Source organism: Delphinus delphis, chromosome 19 (genome assembly GCF_949987515.2).
Source record: "Delphinus delphis chromosome 19, mDelDel1.2, whole genome shotgun sequence".
Taxonomy (NCBI): Eukaryota; Metazoa; Chordata; class Mammalia; order Artiodactyla; family Delphinidae; genus Delphinus; species Delphinus delphis.
Window position 1 is genome coordinate 26,928,977 of NC_082701.1, and position 23,067 is coordinate 26,952,043.

At 41.4% G+C, this 23,067-nt stretch overlaps 1 protein-coding gene across 2 annotated transcripts in view; it reads right to left on the reverse strand.

Moving 5' to 3' along the window:
* Positions 1-23,067, reverse strand: part of AATF (apoptosis antagonizing transcription factor) — a 102,708-nt gene that overhangs the window by 11,984 nt on the left and 67,657 nt on the right. For both annotated transcript variants that reach the window (XR_009516891.1, XM_059996384.1), the window contains one exon: positions 15,958-16,029. Coding sequence is in view for 1 of the 2 variants with exons in the window: in XM_059996384.1 (XP_059852367.1) it covers positions 15,958-16,029 (72 nt within the window). In the remaining variant the exon portion in view is untranslated. The remainder of the gene's footprint in view (positions 1-15,957; positions 16,030-23,067) is intronic.

Consider the following 23,067-nt stretch of genomic DNA (forward strand, 5'->3'; position numbering starts at 1 on the left):
AGCTCCTTGTCCAAACAGCAGCCCCTCTAACAGCTCCTGTTAAAAGCCAGGGGATGCTTCGCTGCTTAGACGTGAATCACTTCCTTCAACCCCAGGGAAAGGGAGGCTGACACTGAGTTAAATTTGTATCCTTATCAGGACCTCTGCCCATCGACGCAGGGCCGGGCGGGAGCGGGCGTATGACGCTTCTCTCAGCTCCAGTTTAAGGCTACTCCGAGGGGGTCAAAACACACAGAAATCAACAAGGATATCTGTCCTCAACCCACAGAGTTTCAGCAAGGCATTCCATTACTTCTGGTGATATATTGGAGGACTAACTTTACCAAAAATACCCAGTCCTAATCCGAACATAAAAGCAGCAACTACCGAGCACACAAACACTGGCAGTACCTCTGGGCGGCCGCGCCCCGGGCTGGGCTCAGCCTGCAGGACACAAAGGCCACCATCCACACGCTCCCCCCAGGGTGCGACCGCCCCTGTTCTGTTTCTGTTCTGCCCTCTTGGTCTTTTTTATCTTCCTCCCATAGCCCTTGTCCTGGGTTCTGTTCTAGGCCCTCCTCCCTTCTCTCTCGACCCCTCCCCTGGCCAACTCATCCACGCTCTCAGCCCTGCCCATCTCCTGGGTGCAAAAGCCGCCTACAGCCGGAGTGCCCACGTCCCACCTTGGCACTGCGTCCAACTCCAGTAAACTGGCCGCTGACAGCACCAGGCCCTGCAGGGCGATTCTGCCGCCTAAACTACCTTTGTTAATCATGGCAGCAGAGTCTCTGTCTTCCATGTCCAACACTTAACTGTTTAATGGCAGGAAGCTACAAAGTTATAGGTACCAACATCACATTTTCTGATTAAAAAATAAAATCCTCCCTGAGATAGGGATCTTGTTTGGACAGTTCACTTACATTAATTGACAGAATGCAAACTGGTGCCCTCCATCTGTCACTCTTTCTTGGTTTTTAATGGTTTCCTTCAAAGAACTTCCTCCTCTCCACCGTAAATCAGAGGAGAGAAATTTGGAAAAAAGGTTTCTCCCAGACACCTGCCAGGGCACCTGTCCCCAGGAGGAGTGCCCAGGAGCCCTCAGCTTCCGGGTGACTGCAACAGGGCCACCCCCCACCCACGCACCTCGGTTCACCAGAGTCGCTTCAGTCAGCAATCTGATGACCTCGGCCAGTTATGGGACTGGTTTTTAAAAGCCTGGCTGCTCTGTGCAAAACGAGTGGTTTGCGTTTCTGCCCCTGGAAGCTGGTGACTCTGTTTTGCTGCCCGGCTATGTGCCTCCCCTGCAGGATGGAGAGCTGGGCGAGGACAAGGAGGCTGAGCGCCGCCAGCGCCGGCAGGAGAAAATGTGTATTGATTTGTCCCTCCTTTTAGAGGAGCACGGAGCGTTGAAGAACAGCTGCTCCTCTCTGCAGCCTTTCACATTACACGCGCCACAGAAGGCCCAACCCCCACCCGCCTCCGGGAAGCAGAAAGGGGTGGCTCCTGGGTGCCAGCGGCCACTAGGCTGCCTGGTCCACTGTGCGGACTCCCAACACCCCAGGCCAGAACGCCTCCCCTTCCTCGGATCCAGTAATTTCCCTCTCTGGGCTGACGTTTCCTCATCTATATTGGAGAAGAAAGAGCCTTCAGTCTTATTTACCTTTTAAGTGGAGGTACCCAGAGGGTAAAACAGTTAATGTTTACAAAGTGTTCTGCTCCCCAGAGGAAGACAATGGATAAAACACAAGGTGTGGTTGGCTCATTCAAGACCTCGTTTCCAGGGTAGTTAGTAACAGCTTCCCATTACAAATGCCCCCGCTTCCTAGCACCTGGAACTCAAAGTACACTCAGGCAATGCCCTTTATCTAAATATCCTTTTTTGCTGTGACACTTAATACCAACACTAAAAATAACAAAAGGAAATCAAGGACTATTATGCCTTGTTAATGCACATACAGGAGCCATTCCAGAAATGTCTTCTTCTTAAACCAAACAAATCCTGAGAGCATTCCAAAAATGCTGACCTACAATGAGAACTGGTCATCACAGAGCCCTGTCTGAACACTCCATGTTTCCACAGTAACTAAAAATTTGTAGAAGGGCCACCAGAAACCAAACCCGGTATGGTTATCACAGCCAAGATGGGCAGGAGAAAACCGACAGTATGATACAAGTTTGTGGTGTACACTCTTGGGAGCAACTGCAATACAAGAGTGTTCTTGAAAGACCTTTTCCCAGGGTTCATCCTAAGTTAAAAGACCTCCAAAACTCTATAAGTAAAGGATTGGGCATGACAAGTCCCGGAGCTGGACTCTCCTTATTTCTAGGGCTTTTCCAACGTGGCCAGGAGCGAAGAACAAACTATGGCGCCGGCTCTCAGGCGGTGCGACATCCTCGCGGGGAGACAGAGCCCGCAGAGTAATCGATTAGGGTCTGCACTGCCGGTGAAGTACCGTGTACAGGGTGCCGTGGGAACAGAGCAAAGTGCGGACGGTCCCTGACTTACACCAGCTCGACTCAAGATGTTTCCACTTTACGATGGTGCAAAAGCAATGTGCACTTATTAGAAACTGTACTTCCAGTTTTGAACTGTGACCTCTCTCTTCCCGGGCCGGGGATGTGCGGCAGATCCCCTCTTGTGATGCTGGGCAGGGCAGCCCCCAGTCAGCCACACGATCACAGGGGTGGACAACCACTCTGTGCCCAGACAGCCCTCCCGTTGTTCACTCTCAGTACAGTATTCGATCAATGACATGAGACACTCAACACTTTATTATGAAATAGGCTTTGTGTTGGATGATTCTGCCCAACTGTAGGCTAATGTGAGTGTTCTGAGCACGGTTAAGGTGGGCGAGGGTCAGGCGTGATGTCAGTAGCTTAGGTGTATTTAATGCATTTTTGACTTACATTATTTTCAACCTGCAATGGGTTTATCGAGATGTAACCCCACTGTAAATCGATGAAGATCTGTATATTCGAGTTAGATGACTTGGAGAGATTTTAGTAAAAGAGGCAAGAAGCCTTTGTTCATTCATCTTATAGGAATTGTTTGCAAAAATAATCTTACCAGCAAATTGCTTACAAGCAACAGACTCATAAGCTGAAGGCCTTTAAAGGCACTTCAGACAGGAGACCTACAGCCAACTCTTCTCAGGTTTGCACAGAAATGGGTATGTCTGCGTTGCAGGCAAAGGGACAATGACATAATATGTACACATGGGAAAATGTAAATTTTGTTTATTTACCTATTTGTACAGATATCATTAAAACAGTCCTTCTCAGAAACAAAAAAATTACAAAGAACATTTCATTCTCAAGAATCTAATGAGCAAGAAGAACTATTTTCACTTTATAAAGAAGGAAACCAAGGCCCAGAGACAAGATTTCTTCAAGGTCACATTGTCTGTGAGCTGGGGCAGAACAGGTGCTCAAGGATCCCGAGTCAGTTCTCTAGCCCAGAGAAGGCTGACATCAACTGGGAAAAGACTTAAATTGTTTTGCAAATAAAACTTCTGCTACAAAAATGCTATACCGTAAGTAAGGCAGGATTCAATTGGAATCAAAATATATTATTGCAAATGTATGAGTATAATACCATACATTTTTACTAAAATCTCTCCAAGTCATCTAACTCGATAATACCAAACACAGGATTATAGTAAACATACGCATACTATTGTACTTTGACATATAAATGAAGCATTCTTAGCAAGAAAAAAACCCGAATAAGTGTTTTTGTGAATCATAATAAGTACTGTTAGAGAGTAACAAATAAAACAGGGGTTCCCTGGTGGTGCAGTGGTTGAGAGTCCGCCTGCCGATGCAGGGGACACGGGTTCGTGCCCCGGTCCGGGAAGACCCCACATGCTACGGAGCGGCTGGGCCCGTGAGCCATGGCTGCTGAGCCTGCCCGTCTGGAGCCTGTGCTCCGCACAGGAGAGGTCACAACAGTGAGAGGCCCGTGTACCGGGGAAAAAAAAAAGGGAGGGGGGTTCAAGGACAAAAGAACCACACCTCAGTCGGGGGTAGGGAACCATTAAAGGCTCTCTGAAAAGGCTGATGTGTACCAAGGACTACAAACCCTGCAACAGGAAAGGATGCAGACAGGGCAGGGGTGAGGAGATGCTCCAGTTCCCATGAGCAGAATTAAGAGACACAAGCGGGAGGAGGAGGGAGTGTGTCCTGGGACCTCAAGGGCCGGCAGGACAGCACAAAGAAAGTGCACACCAAACCAGGTGATGAGGAGAGAAAGGTATCAGGGTGACAAATCACTGCAGGCCTTGAGTGGCAGGTTCGAGTATGGCTTTTACGTTGTAGGCGACAAGGAATGGCATTTCCTAAGTGGTATTTTAGGAAGGTGCAATCTGGCAATGATGCACAGAACTAATTAAATCAGACGGGGGGGTCAAGAGGCTGTTGGTGTTAACAGTCTATGTGGGAAGAAAAAAAATCTGGGCTCACAAAGAAGCCGTAGGACTGGAGAGTAGAGACCACTGAATGATATACGAAAATAAAGTGCCAAGCAGACCAAAAGTAAGAAATCAGAAAAAAGTAGGAGAAAGTATCAGCGAACAGCTCATCCTGGGATCCAGGAGGGAGTGCCTAAGCATAAAAGCAATGAAAAACACTCCTAAGAAACAGGTGTTATATATTAGATCACATAAAAAGTAAAACTTACATATGACCAATAAAGATCGTTAATACCAACAGGTGAGCAAACGGGGAGAGCTACAAAAAATAGGAAATATGGTATATAATCATAATATGTAAAATTCACACAAACTGCAAAGAAAAATTAAACCCAAAGAAAAAATGGGACAAAGGATAAAAACAGCAATACAAATGACTAATAAATATACAGACTCTTCAAGGCTATGATTAAATGCGAAAATAAACATTAGATACTTAGCCCAGTGCCTAGCACACTGCAGGGCCTCAATAAAGGGTCACTGTTATTGAACTCTCCATATCAGCAAAGGTAAATGACATGAGCCTCAGGTGGGGGGAGGGGGGATGTTAATCAGTACAACCTATCACGAACCACTGAAAGTACATATATAACTGAATCACTTTGCTATACACCAGAAACTAACACGACATTGTAAAACAACTATACTGCAATAAAAAAAAATTTTTTTAAGTTTTTGCCTTTGACCCAGGATTACCCTTCTACTCCTTAGAACCTATTCTAAAGATACAAGCAAAACCTAAAACATGGATTTCTATACAAATATGTTCACTGCAGCATTCCTTAAAGAGAAATAAAAACAATCAGAAATAACCTAAACGTCCAAGAATAAATATTCCATAACTGAATATTATAAAGTCATTAAGATATCTTTAAAATATTTAATGGTATTAAAATGCTTATAATATAAAGTTAACTGGAAAAAGGGATTCAAACATATATGAATCTATCTTTAAAAAATATACACATAAAAAGTTCTGTAAGAAAATATATTAGTAGTAGTAATAATATTCAATTCCCAGTAGCAGATAACATGAATTTCCTTTGCGCTTTCAGTATTTTCCAAATTTTCTTCCATAAGAATTTGTTTTTGTTTTTAAGATTTTTTTTAAATACATTTATTTATTTATTCATTTTTCGCTGCATTGGGTCTTTGTTGCTGCACGCGGGCTTTCTCTAGTTGCGGAGAGCACGGGATACTCTCTTTGTTGTGGTGTGTAGGCTTCTCATTGCAGTCGGGCTTCTGTTGTTGCTGAGTACGGGCTCTAGGAGCATGGGCTCAGTAGTTGTGGCTTGCGGCTCTAGAGCGCAGGCTCAGTAGTTGTGGCGCACGGGCTTAGTTGCTCTGCAGCATGTGGGATCTTCCCGGACCAGGGCTCGAACCCGTGTCCCCTGCATTGGCAGGTGGATTCTTAACCACTGCGCCACCAGGGAAGCCCAAGATTTTTTTTTTCTTTTTTTTCATGTGGACCATTTTAAAGTCTTTATCGAATTTGTTACAATATTGCTTCTGATTTATGCTTTGGTTTTTTGGCCTTGAGGTAATGTGGGATCTTAGCTCCCCAACCAAGGATCGAACCCACATCCCCTGCACTGGAAGGCGAAGTCTTAACCCCTGGACTGCCAGGGAAGTCCCTTTTGTTTCTATTGTATGGGAAAAATGTAGTCTCTAAGGAAAGAAGGTGACAGACACCTGAACCTGGAAGAAAGAGAACTGTCAAGAGCAAATGGACTGAATACACTGGACCAGGTTTCAAAGCTAATTATGAGGTTTAGGGTCTTTGGAATCAAAGAATGGTGTAACCATAAGAGCAGGCCTGGAAATTCAGTGATTCACACTAGCCCCGTGCTCCACAACTACAAAGCCTGCGCTCTAGAGCCCGCGAGCCACAACTACTGAGCCCGCGAGCCACAACTACTGAGCCCACAAGCCACAACTACTGAAGCCTGCGAGCCTAGAGCCCGTGCTCCGCAACAAGAGAAGCCACCACAATGAGAAGCCCGCGCACCGCAACAAAGAGTAGCTCCCGCTCAGCACAACTAGAGAAAGCCCGCGCGCAGCGACGAAGACTCAACACAGCCAAAAATAAATAGAATAAATAAGCTTGCTGATTTCTTGAAAACAGAGGCAGGGGTCAGAAGCCACACTCCCAGATGCATAAACCAGCTCCCCTACAAACTTGCTGTTTGTCTTGGGCAAATTACTCAATTGCTCTCTGCCTCAGTATTCTTATCATAGAACACAGATAATGTCAACCACTTTAGTGGTTTCTCATAGGACCGAATGAAAATACATATGAAGAGTTTAGAACACTGTCTGACGTACAGTAAACGTTCAGTAAGTGGAATGGGAGGGAGTTCCCTGGTGGCCTAGTAGTCAGGATTCTGGGCTTTCACTGCTGTGGCCCGAGTTCAATCCCTGGTCAAGGAACTGAGATCCAAAAAAATAATAATAGGACTTCCCTGGTGGCGCAGTGGTTGAGAGTCCGCCTGCTGATGCAGGGGACACGGGTTCGTGCCCCGGTCCGGGAAGATCCCACATGCTGCGGAGCGTGAGCTGGGCCCGTGAGCCATGGCTGCTGAGCCTGCACGTCTGGAGCCTGTGCTCCGCAGCGGGAGAGGCCACAACAGTGAGAGGCCCGCGTACCGCAAAAATAAATAAATAAATAATAATAATAAGTGGAATCTGAAGTTATCATTCCATGCCATTTCACTGCCAATCAGAAATAGGGTGGCAGACTTAGGGTGGATAAATCAGAGCAAAGGATGAACACAAAAACTGAGATGATCTGCATATCTTAGCAACCCAAGCTGCTCAGGTGGCTCAGTGAGCACTGTGGGAAATGTATTCATAATATGAATGGACAACTAATCTAAATTCAGGTGAAAAACATTAGCTGCTGCCTACCTCCTTGCAATTTACTTCACTGTGACTAATACAGTATAAGATATTACATTTCAAAAGACAATAATAATAGAATACAAAAACTTAAAAATAATAATTCCTTAAGAGAAACATTTACACTCACTTTAATGAATGTGAAATATCCCTTTGGGAGAAGAATAAGATTCACAATCTTTTGAAGAAATGATGGGAATTTGCCTGCAGAAATGAGCACTATAGTTAAGAAACCCTATTCTGAGGAAAGATTTATCTGTTCAGCATCTACAATCTCTTTCTAGAAAATGTGCTTTTCTCTCTCTACAACCTGCTTGGAACCAAGCCTTGAATTTGAGAATGCAAATTCTTCAGAACTGTGTGAGGACTGCAAACCAGCGAACCAGGAAATATGGAAGAAACGAGAGCAGTGCTTTCTTTGCAATCAAATTTTAAAACTCTGGCCCAAGTGTCAGGTTTGAACTTGAGAACGTTCTCTTTGTCCTTTCTGACGTTTCTGGAGGAGGAAGGTCCCAGGCCCCCTTGCTCCGTGCTGGACGCCATCTTTAATGATGATATATGGGGTCCTTTCCCTTCAGCACTGCTGGGGGGTCAAACGTGGGATGCCGCCCTCCCGAGCATCAACAAGCAAATTATAAACTGTGTCAATCCGAGTTAATGCAAAGCTGTAATCCTCTTTAACAAGAGATCAAATCACTGCCATGAGTTATGTTCATTCTGTAATCTGATAAGGAAGAGAGGGAACCTCTAATAAAAGAGTAATGGGAGCCTTTAATGACGCTGGGGAAAGACAGCACCAGTGCAAGTTTCCAGCTCGTTCCTGCTGATTAGATCAATGTTGCATATTTGCTCGGGCTTGTTTCACCTGTCAGAACAACCTGTGTCTTTTTAGGAGATAAGAAGCCTCAGAGAAAACATCTATATCTTAACCATTCTTGCTCTCAAGTTTTTAACCAACGAAAAATGCTCTGTGGAGGGTAGTTCTGGGGTTATTAGCTGATGTGTTCTCAAATGCTGAGCAAACTTCCTCAGAATATTTCACCACGATTCAGTGCATTATGGCTAATAAAAAAGGGTTTGTGTGGGGGGCGGTAAAGTAGGTAACGGGGAATCAAAAATGGTCTAAGTAACCTCTGGATTACCAATTACGGAGAACAGAACACCATCAGGAGAGTGGTAGAATGTGCCCGTACTTAGGGTACAGACCCACACACAAAAATGGCACGCGGAAGATAAATTGCCTGTACAAATTCTATTATACCGCGGCACCTCAAGAACAACGTGGCAGTGATGTTGACAAAGCACTTTACAAGGCTGGATTACATTTGTACATTTCTAAAACTCCAGATGTAAAACAATAATGTATTTGGTGCTTAGCAGTTATCATTAAAGGATTCTCTCCTTGTTCTTTCTAAAGCCAGTAGCTTTACAAAAGGAGAGGGGAAAGTGGTTTTTTATCTGGGGGCAGAGAGTGGGGGTTAAAATGAAAATTTTTGCTGTTCCTACTGAGAATTTAAGTTCTTTGCAAAGGAATGGAGTACCTACAAAATGTTGATATTGCTATCATTTTTGTAATAAGAAAAAAAGCTTCTTAGGAAAGAAAATACAATAACCTACCCTTTCAATGAACAGTACCAGAACTGGGTTTATCTAATAAATGCTCTCTGAAGCAGCAGTAAATGCAAGGCAAACACCAATTTTCTTAGGCACCAGGCTGACTGCTGCCACTTAGACCTGTTCTGTGCTGACTACAAAACCCACGCTGACAGAGTAAGCATTCCCCATCCCAAATCTGGGGTCGTGGCCAGTTTTGAGGAACACATCTCGACCTGTCTCAGAGTCTTACTCAGAATTTACTTCTCCTACTTGTCACACTAGCATTTTATTATCTGACCTACATCTACCCAGCAAACGAAAAAGAACGAACTTCTTTAAAAGTCTGCCTCAGAGGGTCTTTCAAAAACAGAGGCAAAACCCCAGATGATTATTTCCACAACCGACAAATTCATTTTGTTAGAACCATAATAAAAGATCACCTGGATTTTCACTTCACCCTCCCTCTAGTCTAACAGCACTCCAGGGCTTTCACACCATGTAAAGTGAGCTCTGCTTCTAAAATGTCCTTGGTAAGCTTAGAATAACTTCAATAGTCAGAGAAGTGAACAGCAATCCTGTAAATCATGCAAGTAACACACTGACCTGTTCTCAGTGGTGACAATATGCTTAGAGGGATTCTCTGCCAATGAGACATCAAGCCCTTTGTCCTCCTCAGCCCACTGATAACTCTGCCTCTACAGCATCACATGACACTTCTGCCCTCTTCGCACAGATGACTCTGAAGGGCAAACAGGAGCTGCTCTGGGAGATGTGCTGCCCCGTGCCAAGAGTACCTGAGGGTCCAGCAAAGCCAGCAATCCTTTGTAGACTCGTGGTAACCCCTCTCTCGCACGCAACACATGATACAGGGGCAAAGTTGAATTTCTTTTCTTTCCTCCCAGTACTGAAAGGCAGCTATGCTAACCACCATACCACCAACCCCTCTCCTCCCAGTACTGGGAGTGTTCATCAGGCCTGCAATAGAAACCACCTGCCTACCTCCTAATACCAGACCAGCAAAAGTGTCAGGGGTCACATGAGACTTTCACTAGCAAAGGAAACCTGAGGGCCTGTAAAGGCATTTAAATCCGTATGCAAAGCTTACCTAGAGACGCCCCAAAGGGAAATCTGTAATACAGGAACAAACTGGGCTACTCTGCATTTAAAAAGACTTTTTAAAACATAGATTGCTTGAAGAGAAAATTTCCTAGCATGAGAAAAGAATATGTATCAGCAGAAATATGAAGATGCCACTACCTTTCTAAAGATCCTTTTACAGACAGTACTTCTTCCTCCACTAAGGGTATTTTAATACCCTGTGTTAAAGACCTCTGCTCTCTCTCCCTTAATGAGAGCTATGTTCCAGTCTCAATTCAATTTGACCAAGTCCAAATTTGAGCTCAAACTGGACAATGGACATGGGGGATTCAAGGATGAGTAACCATACTGGGATTCCCCCCTTCTCCTCTCTTTATTAATACTGGGTATTAATCCAACTTAGGCACATGCGTGGAACAACAAATTGGACCCAAGACACAGAAAGAGAAGGGCTTCTCTCTCCAGACCTGGGTATGTTAGGAACCACAGGTAGAGTGGCCTCTGAGAATAAGAAATCAAAAGGGCTGGAGGGGCTTCCCTGGTGGCGCAGTGGTTGAGAGTCCGCCTGCTGATGCAGGGGACACAGGTCATGGCTGCTGAGCCTGCATGTCCGGAGCCTGTGCTCCGCAACGGGAGAGGCCACAGCAGTGACAGGCCCACGTACCGGAAAAAAAAAAAAAAAGGGCTGGAAATTTTGTTATGTAATTTTTCACCATGATTAAAAAAGGGGAGGGGTGGGCTGGGACAGAAGCTACTTGGGTATTCAAAAGCCAGTTTTATCCAAATGGCTCACAGGGCAGAAGCCTTAAGGCAAAGAAGCTCTTTCATTTATGTAATACTTCAATAGAGAAAATCAGGACCTTCCCACCTCCTCTTTATATTATAGATATAATTTTCAAAATGAACATGTCCTATTCTGTTGATAAAAAGCAATACAAATTTATTGTAAAAAAAAAAAATCAAATACTACAGAAATAATAGACTAGAAAATAAAATGTGTCTTCTACTCCACCCTGCCCAGCAATAAACATGTGAAGAGTTTGGTGTACACTGTTTTCAGAGTTTCTTATTTTTTTTAGTGACACTTAATATTAATGCATCCTCATGGCAGGAAATCAGAGCAAAACAGAAGTATGAGAAACAAAAAAAGGTGGAAATCTCCCTTTGCCCCTTCCTCCTCCCAGTCCCTTCCCTGTAGGTAAACATTTTAAATATTACTGATGTGTAACATATCCATACATACGTATACATACACAGCTGTTTAATATTTATTTTAAAAACATAAATGGATATTACATAAATGGATGTTTCTTTTTCTAGTTAACAAAATAACCTGGAGATCTTGCCATGACAGTATAATATATTTTTTTGTAAGGCATCACTTTTTCTTCAATCGTACACGTTTATTTACTCAAAAGCAGGATTATGATATAGTATTCTGTAGCCTATTTATTACATTAAACATTATGTTAATACGTACAGCTCCACTTCCTCCTTTAACAGTTGCTTATAACTTCAATGAGTGATTTTATTTTGACTAGTTCCCTATTGATGGTCATTTGGATTGTTTCTTATTTTTCCCCATTATAAACAATGTTGCAATAAAGATCCTTGATACAAAAATATTTGCTAACTTGCTATTTCCTTAGGTCTCCTTAGGTCAATTCCTAAAAGTGAGATTTCTCTGGGTCAACAGATACATTTACATTTAAAATTTTGAAAAACATTGCCAAATAGCCCTCCAAAATGATTTTGCCATTTACATTCCTAACAACAGTGAATGAAAGCGTCTGTTTCCTCACACCATCGACATTAGTGATTATCACTCTTTTAATGTTTTCCAATTTAATAAGAAAAAAATGAAATCTCATTATTTTAATATCCATTTATTTGATTAACGAGATTGACAGTCTTTGTATTTTTTGGCCATTTGCGATTTTTCTTTTACGATCTCTAAGTTTGCTTGTTGACACGCTTTACCCATTATTTTTATTGGGATATTCTTAGAGATCTGTAAAAACTCTTTCCATAGCATTCTTACACAGTAATGTTACATTGAACTTTCTCTTCCCAGTTTGTCATTTACTTATAACTTTGTTTTTGGTATCTTTTTCACTGTGACTCTTACGTAGTCATAGCTACTAGTACTTTCCCCGTGGCTTCTGGCCTTCGTGTCATGCTTACAAAGCCTTTCTCTACTTCAAAATCATAAAGAATTCCCTATTCGTACATGCACACCAAGAATGACATATCTGTAACTTTGTTCTACTCTACCATAGATGCAACTATAAAAATGGGTTGAATTTTCCCAGAAGTTTACCTTCAATAAATCTATATCATTGTTTAAAAAAAAAAAAAGAATGATATATCTGTAACTTATCAAAACCAGAACTATTCACTTGGAGAAAAGTATCAATAGTATGCACTGATGCTGAAATGAAAGTTTCCCATTCCTCAAATTTTGTGGCATACAAAGTGAGAAACCAAATAGAACAGTGCTAGATTATTTCCAGTTATGGAATTACCTAAACAAAAAACAAAACAGGCCAAGCTATGACGGGCTCCTTCTTAAGATATAGTTTTAAAAAAAAAGATACTACCTAACACTACCTATGGGCCCTGGAATATTTGATACCAGAAGCAGAAAGAGCTAATACTCACTTACTCTGTCTATAGTTAGTCTGGCCTATTCAGACTCTGGAGCACAAGCAGTAACGTGGATGTCTGCCTCTGTGTCCTTAAGAAACACAATGCAAAGGGAGCGTACTTGGTAAAAACAAATGCTCAGTTCTCCAGCTGTAACACTCTTATTAAATTCCTTGTTACAAAGTGGCTAAACCAGCGGGAGAACAATGCTGATAATTAGCAGCGTCTACAAGGGATAGCTTTTTCCCCCACTAACACCAAATGCCACACAGTTACCCAGGAAACACATTCCCAACCCCTCCTCCCTTGCCTGCTCTACCTGAAGTGGCAACATAACACAGTTATGACCAATGAGATATGAGAAGTTGTTTTTGGAGGGCATTCTGATAAAAGAAAATCAGTATGGCTGACACCACTCCTTTCCTCTTCTTCCTGCCTGGAATGCATACTTGATGGCTAAAGCTGCAGCAACCACCTTGCAACCACAGGGGGAAGACCAAGGTATGTTGGCCTTAATACTACTGAGAAGGGAAAAGCCATTGCCAGTAATTACCTGCCACCCCTAGGAATATTCTGTTAGAAAAATAAACTCCCATTTGCTTATACCTCTGTAGTCATATTTTATGTTTCTTGCAGACCAAGCCCAACATAATCCTAAATAATAAAGTCGTTTTCAAATAAACTTTATGTCTAGCATATAGCAGACCCTTAAAAACTATGAGTGAATAAACAAGATTCTGGGAAACTAAGTGTCCGGGGGTATCAGGTGATTCAAGAAAAATCCCAGCTAGGAATGACAATCGATTTCTAAATGATCTAGTAGTACTATATTCAAAAGATGCCACCAATACTTAAACTAGATTTCACTTTATGCCTGGGATAATAATGTTACCTTAATGGATTTTAGTTTTTAAGTGCCTAGTTTTCTTTTTCTATTGAAGTAATTTTTTCATGTCATCCTGACAGAGAATCTAAGAAGCATTCATTTTACTCTATTATTTTTTTAATTTGTTTTTTCTCTTGCTTTTATTTATATACTTATTTACTTATTTATTGGCTGCGCTGGGTCTTCGTTGCTGCACGGGCTTTCTCTAGTTGCGGCAAGCGGGGGCTACTCTTCGTTGTGGTGCACGGGCCTCTCGTTGTGGTGGCTTCTCGGTGGCTTCTCTTGTTGCGGAGCATGTGCTCTAGGCGCACAGGCCTCAGTAGTTGCAGTATGCGGGCTCAGTAGTTGCGGCATGTGGGCCCTAGAGGGCATGGGCTTCAGTAGTTGTGGCGCGTGGGCTCAGTAGTTGCGGCGTGTGGGCTCAGTAGTTGTGGTGCATGGGCTCTAGGACCCACAGGCTTCAGTAGTTGTGGAGCGGGGACTCAGCAGTTGTGGCTCTTGGGCTCTAGAGCACAGGCTCAGTAGCTGTGGTGCACGGGTTTAGTTGCTCTGTGGCATGTAGGATCTTCCTGGACCAGGGCTCTGAACCTGTGTCCCCTGCATTGGCAGGTGGATTCTTAACCACTGCACCACCAGGGAAGTCCCTCACTCTATTATTTTTAAAAACAGATCAGACCCAGAAATAAATGGAAAAACAAACAAACAAAACCCAGCCAGACAAAGGCATTCATTTGCAAAGCACAGAAGAGTGCAGGAAGTCACAAAGATATGCGTATAAATGGACTCAGCGCCACCCGTAAGCTATTTTGTACTCAAAGCACTGAACAAATGCAAACAAAAAATTGATAATCATCGTGTTCAACTAAACTTGCACATCTACTACTTTTCAAGCAAGGGGGGAAATCTGATGGGGTTTATTAGCAAACTAAATACTCTCAAATAAAAAGGTTGAATGTAGCTTGAGGGATAAAGCTGGCAAAACCCACATGTGCCTACATTATGACCAATAATTTCACTTGGTGAAGACTTATGTTTTAAAGTGTCTATCACAGCATTACAACAATGATAATTAAAAACAATTTAAATTTCCAACAATTAGTGAATGGCTCAATAGGTAATATAAAAATATTACCCAGTCACTTAAATTTTTGAATAATTTTAATGACATGAAATGGTCACAGTATACAAAATATTTAAAGAAAAAATCACAATACAGAATATAATTCTATATTGTTGAATATAATTTTAATTATATAAAAATAAAAACAAGAACATACTAAAAGGGGACTCAAAGACTGAAAGGAAATATTCTGAGATACTAGAAGTGGTTGTCTCCTATGTATGGGTATGTGTATATACACACATTTCCAACCTCTATACGCTGAGAGAGCCTATGAACAATGACACCCAGAACAATGAGCACCCCAGCACCCAGACCTTAGGTTCTAAAAACCACAGTTCACTAAAAAGAGTGAGAACTCCCTGGAGAAAGACTGACTCCAGGGCTGGAACAGAGAAAATATAAGATGAGCCTAGAACACCTAGCTGTGGTGGAAAGGAAGGAAGCACTCAAGGAATAATTGGGGACATCTCAAAAAGATGCAAGCCAGCTTGAAGGGGCTTCTGTTAACCTGAGATAATTTTAAATCAAAATAAATAATGACAGTAACAGATCATAACTAACTTGAATAAAATAGGAGAGCATGAATCCATACTGATATAAATGAATAAGTAAATGCTAAACAAATCAAGGAGAAGGAATATGGATAGATAAATAATATTATAAAAATATTATGATGTAGTAGAATGCCAACTAATAAATACAAAAGGAATGATTCTTTAAAAAGTGGTTATCTCCGAATTGAGTACACGTATACATTTTCTTCTGTACACATTTCTAGTTTCAGCTTTGTAAAATGAGCATGTACTTCTTTTGTAAAAATACTCAAAATAAAAAAAACCTCAACAGCAGCCTGAACAAACACAACATAATGCAGATCTCTAGAGCAATCTCTAGACCCATTTTTAAAAGGAGAACATATGCATAAAACCCCCAAACACATGAAGCAAGTGTGTGTGCTGTCCTAACCCATCTGTCTAGAGAAGAGCTCCGATGTCCTAGGCAGGTGGCTAAAGTTAAAAACAAAACAAAACAGCAAAAACAAACAAAAAACCCACCAGAGGCAGCACTGAGATTTACGGGAATTTTGTTTTGGTCTTACAGTAATGATGGGAGTGAAGAGATGTGACGAGGACCCTTGCTATGATGCCAATGACAAATGGTTCACTGATAAGAAGAAATGGAGAGGGCGACAGGCTGTAGAACAGGTCAATATCGGGCTGTCATGAAGCCATTTGAGACATATAATTAAATCTATTACTCACCTGGCATCATCATTCATTGTGGTATGGTCAATAGGTGCCATGAAGCTCAGAAGCCTGCTAAGGACGTGAAACCTAATAAAGTAGGAAACAAACAGGCAGCAACATCAGTAACTATTAACCTAGAAAAGGAAATACACCCTACCAGGTAACAAACTCCAGAACTGATCACAGGTATACCTGGCTCCAGAGTGCAACAGGGAACAATTCATAGGCACGAACCACTCACGACCATAAAAACACTTTTTCCTTAAGACTACAGGAGAAAAGTGTGATAAAAGCACATTGTGAATGACAGTAGCTCAACAGAGCTCCAACGCCCAAAAAATGAGTAGATAGACCTGTGCCCTTGAGCAATCTACTAGCCCTTAAACATGACTCCAGACAGACAATGAGGAGATGACTACCTCATCTTCCCTCCTCTACACACATCTTAATCATTTTTCAGTGTCATTAAAGCTACCTACTGGCAGTAGCACAGGTAGTGGCATAACATCAAATGGAACACCTCACCACCACCATCACTCACTAGCTCCCTGAGTCAGAAAAGGCTTCTAGAATCACCTTCACTCACTAGCTCCACCAGGTCTTTCATTTCACCCTTTTTTTTTTTTTTGGCTGCATTGGGTCTTCATTGCTGCACGCGGGCTTTCTCTAGTTGCGGCGAGCGGGGGCTACTCTTCACTGCGGTGCGCAGGCTTCTCACTGCAGTGGCTTCTCTTGTTGCGGAGCACAGGCTCTAGGCGCGCGGGCTTCAGTAGTTGCAGCACATGGGCTCAGTAGTTGTGGCTCACGGGCTCTAGAACGCAGGCTCAGTAGTCGTGGCACACGGGCTTAGTTGCTCCGCGGCATGTGGGATCTTCCCGGAGCAGGGCTCGAACACGTGTCCCCTGCATTGGCAGGTGGATTCCTAACCACTGCGCCACCGGGGAAGCCCCTCACCCATCTTCAAATGACACATGCAACTGAGTACATAAGAAGTCTGATCCTTAGATCTTCAGTCAAGGTGTTACAGAAATTTAAGTTATGTCACCTCCATCTCCCACCAATAGAAAAAAAGGGTATTTTTGTACAAAGTGCTTTGAGATCCTCTGGTGAAGGGGGGCTGAACAAATATTTGACCTTATACAGAAGAAATTACACCAAAGAGAATTCAAAGAAGGTATCCCTTTCTGTTCATTATAAAAGGAGAAGCTGAAGGACAATATGCATAGTATATTGGTTGGCCAAAAAGTTCATTTGGGTTTTTCCATGTTACGGAAAACCCAAATGAACTTTTAGCCCAGCCCAATAAAATTCTAACCAGAAAAACTTGTTCTTGGGCAAAACACTATCCACAAAAAAATATGATATAAATATTTTCACATGTGTAATGTTTTACAGTTTTAAAAACATTTTTACACACATCAAAGAATTTGATTCTCTACTACACCACCAATAGCCAAGCCTCCCAAATTTCACTCATTTTTTTAACAAATGAATTTAAAAGAATAATAGTGATGAGATTTTTCCCATTATAAGAGTAATACAAAAAGCATAATTCATTACAGAAAATTTAGAAAACAAACCAACTGGGCACACACAAAAATACATACATAGGGGCTTCCCTGGTGGCGCAGTGGTTGGGAGTCCTCCTGCCGATGCAGGGGACACGGGTTTGTGCCCCGGTCTGAGAGGATCCCGCGTGCCGTGGAGCGGCTGGGCCCGTGAGCCATGGCCGCTGAGCCTGCGCGTCCGGAGCCTGTGCTCCGCAACGGGAGAGGCCGCAACAGTGAGAGGCCCGCTTACCACAAAAAAAAATAATAATAATAACATACATAGTTCTTCCACCTAGAGAAGAACTGTTATTAATATTTATTATTATTATGAGTTTAATATTTTGGTTAATTATGTTCATTTTATTTATTTAATTAATTTTTTTTTTTTTTTTGCAGTACACGGGCCTCTCACTGTTGTGGCCTCTCCTGTTGTGGAGCACAGGCTCTGGACGCGCAGGCTCAGTGGCCATGGCTGATGGGCCCAGCCGCTCCGGGGCATATGGGATCTTCCCAGACCGGGGCATGAACCCGTGTCCCCTGCATCGGCAGGCGGACTCTCAACCACTGCGCCACCAGGGAAGCCCAATTATGTTCATTTTATATAGAAATCCATACACACACATAATTTCATATCTTTTTTTTCACTTAGCATTGTATCTCAAAGCTATATACAAAATTCCAGGAATGGAAGTACCATAACTATATTTTCATATACTTGAACATTCATATTGCTTCCAATTCTTCACTTTTTATAAGATGCAACAAAATATCTGTTCACTGTACATTTTTTAATGTTCCTATCTCCTAATTATAAAAAATAATATAAAATTTCAAATTCCAAAATGTATAGAGAGCTGACAAGTTCCCTGTAGTCCTATACCCCAGAAATAATCACTGTTAATTAAATCACTGTTAATCATTGTTAAGTTTGTCTGTGGCATTCTCCATATATAAGACAAATATAAACTTTATATATTTTCACATAAAAATGAGACTGTAAGATACTTAATATTCTGCATTATGCTTTTTTCCACTTTGTCATATTCTATTCTTTTAAATAGTTACAGGATATTCTGTCGTGCCAATATAATTTATTAAACCTCCTACTGATAGGCATTATACAGCCTATCCCCTTTAAAAACCATATTAAACAGTGCGAAAGTGAAGACTTTTCAAAACTTTTAGAAATTTATTTTATTGACACATAGTTGATTTACAAAATTGTGTTAATTTCTGCTGCATAGCAAAGTGATTCAGTTACACACACACACACATTCCTATTCATATTCTTTTCCATTATGGTTTATCGCAGGATATTGAATATAATTCCCTGTGTTATACAGTAGGACCTTGTTGTTTATGCATTCTATATATACTAGTCTGCAACTGCTAATCCCAAACTCCCAGTCCATCCCTCCCCCACTGCCCCCCATTTGGCAACCACAAGTCTGTTCTCTGTCTGTGTCTGTTTTGTAGTTCATTTGTGTCATATTTTACATTCCACATATAAGAGATATCACATGGTATTTGTCTTTCTCTTTCTGACTTAGCTAAAGTGAAGATTCTTTTTTTTTTTTTTTTGTGGTACGCAGGCCTCTCACTGTTGTGGCCTCTCCCGTTGTGGAGCACAGGTTCCGGATGAGCAGGCTCAGCGGCCATGGCTCACGGGCCCAGCTGCTCCACGGCATGTGGCATCTTCCCGGACCGGGGCACGAACCCGTGTCCCCTACTTCGACAGGCGGACTCTCAACCACTGCGCCACCAGGGAAGCCCGAAGATTCTTATATATAAATTATTGTATGTTTGTTCACACATTTCTATGGGATAAATTTTGAGATGTGGAATTGTTTTGCTGGTGAATCGAAAAGTATGCATATTTAAAATTGAAAAAGTAAGCTAAATGCCCTCCCCAAAGGTTACGTTAATGTACAAGAATATAATTATTTACATAACCTTTTTATTTAAGTATAAAGTGTAAGTACAATTAATAAATGTATTTTAATGTCTTTAGGCTTCGCCAAACTTCACTGTTCATCTGAAAAAATGAAAACTGTTCTTGGCTGTGTCCAAATACAGGTTTAATTTACTGTCTAGACAAAGACTATGAACTACACCTTATAGTTGTGTTGTCCAATCCGGGAGTCACTGGCCACACGTGGCTACTGAGCACCTGAAATGTGCCAAACTGAGATGTGCTCCAGATTTTGAAAACTTGAGATGCAAAAAATGTAAAATATATCACTAATAATTTTTAAAACAATAAATTGTTGAAATAATATTTTTTATATATTGGGTTACGTGAAATATATTATTAAGTTCACTTGTTTCATTTTTTCCCCTTTTCAATTGTGGCTACTAGAACATTTAAAATTACGCAGGTAAAGACATTTTTATTGGATGGCACTGCTCTGTGGAATACCTTTACACTTTAGTAAAATATATTCAATAACTATTAGCTGCATGATGAAAGACAGTCTTTAAGAAGTAATCAGATTTAGTAATGTGTACTTAATACAATGCATTTTACCTAATCTCAGTGCTACTGAGGATGGATGCATGTTTTAGTATTAAAATACCTTTTACCAACCATACTAAGAAGAGATAAATATAATTTTGTTGCAGAAAAATAGACAAACACAAAACACAGTATGACACCTCATTATTAAAGACCCGAGAGCTTCATTCATTTACATTATGAATTCTGCTTAAATCATGATCAAATCCACTTACAGATAATGCTGAGTAAAAGACTGATAGTCAATAATTATAATTACTTCCCAAAACCAAAACATTTCTTTTTTTTATAAGTTATTTTCCAGCATCCAACTAGCAAATTGCCACACCCAGTCTGACCAGGATCATGCCACTGACCTGCTACCATTTAAACTAAGGTTTCCACAAGGTGATGTTCATCTTTGCTAGGACATTTCTTCTCTCTCCAACCATATCACACAAAGCAAAGCTTGCTCACTGGTGGAATCTAGTACCAGTGATGACAGTTGGCACATCCCACCAGCTCTTCTGGGGGTCTAATTTAAGGAAGTTATTTATGCTATTCTCATCTAGCCTGGGCCCCTTGTTAAATCCATCATGGCAGAATTCTAATGTAGCCAAGGTACCATTTTGGTGTCTGCAAAGGTCCTGGCCAGAGAAACAACTCAATAGCCACAGGTTAGAAGCATGGGCTCTGGAATCAGACCAATTAGCTCAAATCCAAGTTTGTGCTTGCTAGTTCTGTAACCTGGTCGAGCTACTTACCTTCCGAACTACTTTACATGAATTAGCTAATTCAATCTGCATAACAATCCTATGAGATGTGCCTTTTATCACCATGCTAGGTTGACAGATGAGGAAACTGAAGCACAAAGATGTAAAGTATCTTGCCCAAGGTCTAAAGGCCAGTAAGTGAAGCGTCAGATTTCAAACCCAGACAGTTGAGCATCAGAGCCTATGCCTTTTCTACCTCGGCATGTAAATTGCTTTGCAGTGCCCAGCAGAGTTTTATAAATATTAGTTGTTGCTATTGCTAACAAGATCACTCTGATTCTGACCACATCCCGCACACTGATGTTCACAAAGAGAGCCAGGTGAACACTGATGATAAAACTGCAAAACAATTCAAAGCACATGACCTTATTTATTACTTTTCTTTTTACTTCTTATTTGGCAGTAATTTTAGGCTTACAGAAAAGTTGCAAAAATAGTGCAGAGAACTCATGTATATCCTCACCTAGCTTCCTCTAATGTTAACAGCTTACACAAGTACAGTGTAATTATCAAAATTAGGAAATTAACATTGGTACAATACTATTAACTAAACCATAGACCTTATTCAAACTTCACCCATTTTTACCCTAGTGTCCTTTTTCTTTTCCAGGATCCAACCTAGGACCCCACATTGCACCTAACTGTGGTGTCTCCTTAAGTCTCCTCCAATCTGTGACAGGTGCTCAGGCTCCCTTATTTTTCAATGACTTGCTACAGTCTTTAAAGTCTGAATTCTGAGCTTGACCACAATCTAGCGCTCACTTATTCATACAGCCTCATCTCCTGCCATTCCCCCATACTCAGTTTAAGTCTCTGTCAAAACAAATGCAGTTCCCAAAACAGACGTGTACACTCTCAGGTCTGTATTTTGGCAAACATTATTCTTTGTGGCCTTTCCCTAGGCTCACTCTTCCTAGTCTGCTCACTTCACACTGTGAAGTGTGGATGCTGCATCTTACAGAAAGTCTTACCTGACAAGCGTGTTAATTTTACTGTTATAATCATCCAAAAACATGTCTACGAGGCACTACGGTAGACGGTTACGGTTGGAACTGTCTTGAAAAAACAGTGCAATACTTGCCCTCAAGGGACACACGATTATAGCTACTTGCCCTAACAGTTTTAAAACTCATAAACATATGATAATGTAAAAAAGGCATTTTTGGCCACTCTCAGTTCTTTTGAAGAGCGTATATTTGCAACAGCAACGTCAACAGATAAACACAAGAAACCAAAGAAACTAATATTTTCGAATGCTTCCTACGTACCAGACATATTCACCTTGTTTTAATCCTCAAACCAAATCTATAAAGTAGGGATTAGTATCTCCACTTATTAAATGAGAAAAGTGAGGCTCAGAGAATAAAGAGCAACCAAAATCATAGAGCCAGACAGAGCCAGTCTCCTGATCTGAAATCCCGGGCTCCTCCCTCTAGAGAACATTTAAAGCCTCACAAAGCTATTAAATTAATTAATTAGAAGTACAGTTGATCTACAATATTATTAGTTTCAGGTGTACAACACAGTGATTCAATATTTTTATAGATTATACTCCATCTAAAGTTATTATAAAATAATGGCTATATTCCCTGTGCTGTATAATATATGCTTACTCCTTATTTATTTTATATACAGTAGTTTGTGTCTCTTAATCCCATACCCTTATCTCGCCCCTCCCTCCTTCCCTCTCCCCACTGGTAAGCACTGGTTTGTTCTCTGTATCTGTGAGCCTGTTTCTGTTGTGTTAGGTACATCCGTTTGTTTCATTTTTTAGATTCCACATGCAAGTGATAACATAGAGTATTTGTCTTTCTCAAAGCTATAATTTTAAAAGCACCGTACTGGAGAAAAGTCTAATCTCAAAATTAAAGAGTAGGTATTTAATCAGCCTGGTCAATTACAAAGTACTAGTAATAACATTCTTCTTTAAATCCTTCCGGGTGGGGGGGGTACAGAAGAGACAGGTACAAAAGAGGCATGTACGTGAGTGAGTTAAGTAAATGAACGTTCCAGGAGGAGACTGATCCAGTCTTGGAATAATAACAGCAATAATAATGATAGGAATGATGGCAACAGACACGTATATAGTGCTTGCTGTGTCCCTGGCACTGTTCTAAAAGCTGTATATATACTTACTCATTTAAACCTCACAGCAACCCTACAAGTCTTGTACTATTATCATCCCCATTCTACAGATGAAGAAACTAGCACAGAGAGTTTAAGGGTCTTGCTCGGAGTAACTACTAGAGTGTCATATCCCACACTGTCAAAGCTGGGATTCAAACTCAGGCAGTCAGGCTCTTGAGAC